Source organism: Cebus imitator, unplaced genomic scaffold (assembly GCF_001604975.1).
Source record: "Cebus imitator isolate Cc_AM_T3 unplaced genomic scaffold, Cebus_imitator-1.0 Scaffold385, whole genome shotgun sequence".
NCBI classification, from domain to species: Eukaryota; Metazoa; Chordata; class Mammalia; order Primates; family Cebidae; genus Cebus; species Cebus imitator.
The window spans coordinates 2,400,904-2,408,971 of NW_016107700.1; the positions used below are offsets into that span (position 1 = coordinate 2,400,904).

The 8,068-nt window shown below is 40.2% G+C and overlaps 1 protein-coding gene across 9 annotated transcripts in view; it reads right to left on the minus strand.

Annotated features, from left to right (window-relative positions):
* MACF1 (microtubule actin crosslinking factor 1) overlaps window positions 1-8,068 on the minus strand; it is a 421,177-nt gene that overhangs the window by 236,846 nt on the left and 176,263 nt on the right. For all 9 annotated transcript variants that reach the window (XM_017508009.2, XM_017508022.2, XM_037731187.1 and 6 more), the window contains 2 exons: window positions 6,369-6,458; window positions 1,713-1,790 (listed from right to left, as the gene is read on the minus strand). In XM_017508009.2, the coding sequence (XP_017363498.1) occupies window positions 1,713-1,790; window positions 6,369-6,458 (168 nt within the window). The remainder of the gene's footprint in view (window positions 1-1,712; window positions 1,791-6,368; window positions 6,459-8,068) is intronic.

Below are 8,068 nucleotides of genomic sequence, written 5' to 3' on the forward strand. Positions count from 1 at the left end.
TGACCACATCCAGCTAATTTTATTTATTTATTTTTTTTAGTAGAGACGGGGTTTCACCATGTTGGCCAGGATGGTCTCGATCTCCTAACCTTGTGATCCGCCCATCTCAGACTCCCAAAATGCTGGGATTACAGGCATGAGTCACACCATGCCTGGTCAAATCCACTGTTCTTACCTGTCCCCATTTTCATTCTATCAGAGCAACCAAAGCCACTTTTTGTCCTGCTTTAGACTTCCAGCTAATCAATTCTTCTCATAAACCTTGCCCAGTAAGGCCCTCCACTCCAGTTTCCTCTAGTTCCAGTCACAGGCAATTGCAATGCTTCTTTCTCCCAGTATCCTAAACACTTCAGCAACCTCCACTTCTCCTACCACTTTTCATTTATCAATTTATTTCAGCAAATATTTATTAAGTACCAATTGAGGACCATTCATTACGACAGGTGAAGGTAAAATGTTAAGATCTTATTCCCTGTACTCACAGAACCTACAATGCACTGGAGCAAACAGAGAAATAACAAGAAAGTAAGAAATGTTTATCAGAAGTAAATTGTTATGAGAGCAAACAGAAACAGAATTTTCTAAGTTAATAAGAATTACCGATAAGAGTAACAAAAATGAACTGACACCAAAAATATGCATACCATTTAATGTCATGTTGACCCTGTTGTTGCTTGGCAACCCTAGCTATCCCAAATATTTTCCATATGGCTCACTCTAAGCAGATGAACTTTGACTCCCTCATCCATCTTCTACCACAAACCATTTCTGCATCTTCATCCCCTCCCTCTGTCATTCTCCTTGTCTCTCAGAAGAAGAGGCATTTTTCTTTTCTTTTTCAAAGACGGCCATACCAGTTGTGCTCTGGTTCCCATCCATCAATCCCTCGATTTGGTTCTGTCAGTTAAGAAGCAGCATGGATAGTGGAAGGCACACTAGCTGCATGTCAGAAGGCCTGAGTTAAAGTCCCAGCTTTGCTCTGACTTGTGATCTGAGGCAGGTCATTTACCTATCCAGCTCTCAGTTTCTTTATCTATAATAAGAAACTGGACTAATATAACATTAAGCTATCTTCTCAAACATTCTATGACTATTAATATTCCTCCTCATGCTCATTTTCAATCTTACTCTCTTCATTGGCTCCTCTTCCTATGTCTAAAAATGGGTTGTTGCCTTCTTCATCTAGGGAGGGAAAAACTTCTTTCTCCCTTCTTATATCTAGGTCTAGTATACTCTAAATATCTTTCTCCTGTATTAAACTGTTCACTTAAGTTATCAATGCTTAACAACTTAGATCTTTTTCTCAGATCTGATGTGGCAATCAACAAACAATCCAAACCAACCCCCTTATCTCATTTTCACAGTGATATAACAATTTGGTCCTCTTTCTCCCTGGATGCTACACTTCTTTCCCATCTCTTTTCTAGTTTATTTTTCATCTCCATTTTGACCCCCACCTAGGGTGGGTCCACAAGATTCTATCTTTATCACTGTGTTCTTCTCTGTACAAGGAGGTGACAAGTTCTGTGTAGGAAGTACTGAATGATTTCTCCAATCAGAATACAATTGCTCACTAGCAAGTTAAGACTCAGAACTGGGTCAATCAGATTTAGCATTTACTGAGAGCTTACTGGGGACACTAAAAACATCTCTAAATAGGGCCCCAATGCCAACACTGCCTGAAGAACGGGGAAAGCATGGAATGGTCTTACCTGTCGCTGCTTTAGGAAGTCCAGAGCAATCTGCACATTCTGCAACCTATGAAAACGCATCCTGCCTTTCTCCCGAGGCTGCAAACAAATCATAAAAGGGATGTTAATTCTGGCTAACAATGTATCCATACAGATCCTTTCTCTTTTATTTGAAGGACTAAAGGACCACACAAGAATTCCTCACAGTAGAAGCCAGGCGTGAGAGCATTACATAAAGCACCCCTTAAGACCAGGCCTGTATGTATTTTGACCAGGCTCTCTGAGGTCCCCAAAATGCCTTGTGTACCACTATGCATCTCGCAAGCACAGAATACTGTTTCACCACTAATGCTGAATCAATGCAACAGCTTTTGTTCAGGTTCATCTGCAGTCACATGTGGCAGAACTTGATTCTGGACGTGAGGTTAATGGGAACAGACTTTGGCTCCTAAAATCACAGTTAAATGCTATTGTAGAGAAAGGGTACAAAGTCCTAATTACATATTGCACAGTAATAGATGGAGCCAGCCTTATTACAAATATGGCAAAAGGAGCTCAAGATAGCCAATTTTTGGCTAAGTGCAGTGGCTCATGCCTATGATCCCAACACTTTGGGAGGAGAAGGCAGGAGGACTGCTTGAGCCCAGGAGTTCGAGAGAGGTCTGGCCAACATGGTGAAATCCCATCTCTACCAAAAATATAAAAATTAGCCAGGCATGGTGGCACATGCCTGTAATTCCAGCTATTTGGGAGGCTGAAGCACAAGAATCACTTAAACCCAGGAGGTAGAGGTTACAGTGAGCCAAGATCGCGCCGCTACACTCTAGCCTGGGAGATGGAGTAAGACTCTGTCTCAAAAAAAAAAAAAAGAAAGAAAGAAAAGAAAAGAAAAAAGGATAGCTGATTTTTAACCATAGGAAATGAGAAGTTACATATGCTCAAGAAACAAGTGAGAAAATCCAAAACGTAACAATCAGAAAGGCAAAAATCAGAAAGTAACCAGTTTTTCAGGAACACAGCTGTCACTGAAGGAAAGGCAATCTTTACCCCAGCATGAAATACCCAGAGCAAACAAAACTTTGATAGTGTAGGGCTGTCAACATAATTACTCCAAAGAATATTATTTTCTACCAGTCACTCAATCCCAGATGTCATACAATCCACTGGAGAGATGCCCATCTCTATCCAATGCCTCTGGTACCCCGTCCAAGGCTCAACTATTTTCAGTCGGAAAGTGAATGGAGTCTCTTTGTCTAGTGAGTATCTTCAGGAAGGGATATCTAGCCCTAGAACATTTTATTCTGCTTGCTTTCTAATGATGCTTTTATTTTACTAAAATTTGGACTGAAATATCACTGTAACTAGATTATGTCCACTTCTTCTGTGAGTCTCAAATTGACACTAATTAAAAGCTGATAAAATATAAGGTAGCTCTGTTGTGGGAGCTTTTTTCTGCACAGAGAAAAACATTGCTCCAAATTAAACTGGGCAAAAAGTAGCATAACACATGGAGAGATAAGGAGAAGCATCTTCTGGGCACCTCCAACACTTCTGGAAGAGGAGAATCCGTATTCGGAGATGTCAAGGCCTCTCTGGGCACAGGATAACTTTTTCAGTCAAAGGTTTAGGAAAAATCTTTTTAGCAAGAACCTTTTCTCAGTCATTTTAGCTAAACTAATTGTGACTATGGCTTAGAAGATGATAATGTCTATAAAATGGAACCTTCTAAGGCAATGAGAAGGGAGACAAATGATTTTAAAATTGATTTTAAGAGAACAGCAAGGCCGGGTGTGGTGGATCACCTGAGGTCAGGAGCTCGAGACCAGTCTGGCTAACATGGTGAAACCCCATCTCTATAAAATATACAAAAAATTAGCTGGGCAAGGTGGTGGGCTAATCCCAGCTACTTGGGAGGCTGAGGCAGGAGAACTGCTTGAACCCGAGAAGCAGAGGCTGCAGTGACCCGAGATCACACCATTGCACTCCAGCCTGGGTGACAGAGTGAGACTGTAGAAAAAAAAAAAAAAAAAAAAAGGACAGAGAATGAGGATATTGCCTAATCCCTCTTTGTTTCTGGAAAAAGATTTTGAACTATAATTTAGGGCCTACAGGCAGAATATACTCCTCTTATACTCTGATCTTTACTCATATGTACCCCCACCAAAACTAAATACCCTAGGAACATGCAAGTTAAATCTCAGAGTATCTCCATGCAGTGAGTTTGCAAACAACAGGCTGTTTTGAAAACAAATGGCAGGGTGTATGATGAGAACCTAGAGGCCAGAGAGATGGAAAGAGAGTACCAGTTAGTCTGGACTGTGGAGCTGTGAGCAATTAATTAACTGTCATGCTGTCAACTAAATTTTCCACAATTCTGCAATCTGGACTCAGAAAACACAGCAAGGCCACCAGAAAGCTATGGGTCTCCAGGTCAGAAGCCAACTTGACACTTCCAAAAACCATTATTCTTTTTGTGCCAACCCCCTAAGAAAAGCAATTCCCAATGCGAGATCACCTAACAGTGACAAAAGGCACAATCAGTGTTTGTTTGTTTTTTTTCTTTTTTTTTTTTTTAAAGACGGGGTTTCACCATGTTGGTCAGGCTGGTCTTGAACTCCCGACCTCAGGTGATCTGCCCGCCTTGGCCTCCAAAGTGCTTGGATTAGAGGCGTGAGCCACCGCACCCGGCCTAATTAGTTTTAACTACTTTCTTTGGGACCCAAATTCCCAGGTGAAATGAGAAGGTGGCAAATGGTAACTGAACTACTTGGAGACCTTGAGAACCTCAGACTCTTTGATGGCCCTGCAGTGCCAGCAGTGCCAGCTGGGATGATGGCAACCCCAGGAGGACCTACTACATCATCATCATCTTCCTCCTCCTGCTCTTCGTTGTTTGTATGACGCCAGGAGGGCATGCTCACCAGACGGAGGGTCTTCAGCCCTGCTGGCTCCTTTAGCCACCAACCAAGGCAAAGACACAACAGAGGAACAAAAAATTCACAACACAAAGATGGAAAGGAGATGGATCAAACACTTATAAAAAAAAAAGAAAAAACAAATATGAAAATACCCTCCCACCTGCGAAAAAGGTACAAAACTAAATCAAAACCAGAGCAGATGGTTACATTGAACATTTCTTATGTTGAAACACATCTTCCATTCTCCATGGCCTCCTACCCTCTTTGCTTTTCTAAGTCAACTATGGGGAAAAAAAAGATGGTGAGATATCCGGATGGTTTCTGGTAAAGAGATGATATCCTATCAGTATCTCCACAAACACCTAAAGGTTTTCAAGGGTTAGGAAAAGAAATTATATTGAAGTCCTTTCAACTTATTATGTAAGCAATACCACAAAAAAAGATCACTTTTCAATATAAAATCATTACAAATTCATCAAATGTAGCAGATACATTACTGAAAATATAACTTTGTGAGTGGTGAAGAATAAAGTCCAGCACAATGCAAGTAAAAATTCTGATTACTTATTAGATTCATAAATGTGAGCCAGAGAGCAAGAACTAGACATTACATGTGCCAGCTATGCTAATAAAAGCTTCTGCAAATTTTAGGCCATTAAAAAATATATAATTAATTCTACTGCAAGGCAAAAAAAGATATGAAACCAAAACAAAGGGCCCCAGGGAAGCCAAGCCCCCATTCTAGAAGGAGCTGAATAGCACTTAAACAGCAAAATCAAATGTGCCAAGTTCCGTTACTTAAACACAACAAACAATGACTAAGAAAGGCAGTGAGTGGGCTGATCTTCACAGACTACTTGAGCTATACGTCTCTTCAGTCTCTATTTCTCCACAGATATTTCCAATATTCAACCCTGGACTTTTCTAAGTAAAATGATGTTGTCTATGGCATGAGAGGGAGAATAGGAACCATATGGAATCACCTGCTCCCATTAGGCTCAAATATAGAAAACAACAGGCCCACAAGTGGGTAATTTCCATCCCTCAAACAGAGCAAGTAGAAGAACTATCATTTGGCAAGCCAAAAAGCTCAGACAAGATTTGCCCTCAGATATGTAGGTGTTTCCCATAATTAATATTAAAATATTTTGGGAGAAGCAGGCATATTAATTATTCAAGGAGCCCAGGTGTTCTACATCCAGAGCTACAGTTAGACAACTTCGGCACCTTTCCAAATCTGTGAGACTCAATGAATCACAGAAGGGAGAAAGTGAGATGATTTAGAAAAAATAACTCCAAACACCTGGGCTTGTAAACGCAAACTTCAGATCTTTAGCTGAATACAGAAAATTTTTAAAATTCTTAATAGATGGGAAAATGAGAGGAGTCTATACAGACTAGCAGTAGAACTCTAGGAAGAAAAATACACCTAATTCAAAAAAACCTTTAAACGTGAATCAACTTACTGGATTATTAGTATCTAGAAATAAAGAAAAAGTACTGCAAAAACATGCAGATACAAATGAATATAACTAATTCCTCATTTCATCAAGAAATGAGAACATACATCAATTTAAATTATATAATTTGTAAATTGTAAGTCTGAGTTAGAAATAAAGTCCACCAACAATTCCTTCTACTTCTTCCTCCCACCTAACAGATCAAGCAGTGATGGCTGCTGCCCTCGAACTTAACAAGATGGACCAATAAGTCATTTATAGGGCCACAATTGGGAGGCCATTCATTAGCAGAAGCTCACCAGTTTGATGCCTGAGAGGACCTCCAACAGAGAGATCAGGTTATGGCCATCCCGCAGATCTTCATAAAGATCATTGATGTGCTTTCGGACCTGTGAATGAGAGTGAAACAGACAGATTTTTATTTGATACTGAATTATTATACTATCCACATAAAAATCTCTGGTTCTAGGTAAACAAAGCATTTAAAAGTGGAAGCAATAATTAAATAAAATTCAGGAAGTTTCAGGTTGGTGTAAAATACATAGGAAATGATAATACTTTACCAGAAACGTGGGGTGTTTTTTTTTGTTGTTGTTGTTTTGAGATGAAGTCTCACTCTGTTGCCCAGGCTGGAGTGCAATGGCACAATCTTGGCTCACTACAACCTCTGCCTCCCAGGTTCAAGCAATTCTCCTGCCTCAGCCTCCAGAGTAGCTGGGATCACAGGCATGTGCCACCATGCCCAGCTAATTTTTTGTATTTTTAGTAGAGACAGGATTTCACCATATTGGTCAGGCTAGGCTTGAACTCCTAACCTCGTGATCCGCCCACCTCAGCCTCCCAAAGTGCTGGGATTACAGGCATGAGCCACCTGGCAAAGTGTATGTTTTTTAAATTGATGCCAGATCTATTACACACTCTAACCAACATGGAACAATGTCCTAGAAAGTTTGGACAAGAAGATGGGGAGTCTTAATTATCAAGTTAGTATGGGCCAAAGTGTAATAGGATGGCTACCAATGGGTGGATGAGTCCAGCCAGAGTCAGAAAAGCCTTCCAGAGTGCTGCAAAGGAAACTAAATGCTAGGTCCCCAGTGTCTCCTGGGGTGTACTTCCAATTTAATCCTTCTCTTACCAAATATTTCTAATAGTGAATTTGAGAATAATTTTCTTTGTGGGAAATGTAAATTAAATTAAAATTTGAATTTTAAAATTGAAACTATGGAAACACAGATCTCAGTTTGGGAGGAAGTGTGGTTAATATCAATCATTGTACTAAATGTTTAATACATTATTTCATCTATCTCTCACATCTCTAAGGTAAGTATTATTATTATTATTTCTATTTTACACATGAGGAAATAAGGCACAAAGAGGTTAAGTAACTTGCCAAGGTCACCAAGTAGAAAAATCGGCCTCAGTTTGGTCTGATTTTAGTCTTTGCCATTAACTACTATGCTTTATAATCAGCCATCATTTCATTTTATTTATTTAATCCAAACAACTACCTTGCAAAGTTTATTTATTACCCCCATTCCATGAAAGAAACCAAGGAAGCTGAGGCTCTGCGATGTTATAGTCACATAGCTATAAGTTAAGTGGTGGTCGGATTTCTGATTCAGTCCCAGTCTGGTGACAACTTCGTCAAGTGATATTCATTGCCGGGTGCAGTGGCTTGCACCTATAATCCCAGTATTTTAGGAGGGCAAGGCCCTCCTAAAGTAGGATCCGTTTAAGCCTAGGAGTTTGAGACAAGCCTAGTAGTTTGAGACCAGCCTGGGCAACCTGGGAACACCCCATATCTACAAAGAAAAAAAAGGGTGAGGCATGGTAGTATATGCCTGTGGTCCCAGCTACTCGGGAGGCTGAGGTGGGAGGATCACTTGGGCCCAGGAAATCAATGCTCACACCACTATACTCCAGCATAGGTGATAGAATGAGGCCCTGCCTAAAATAAAAATTAAAAAAAAAAAAAAAAAGGTGATGCTCACAATGCAAA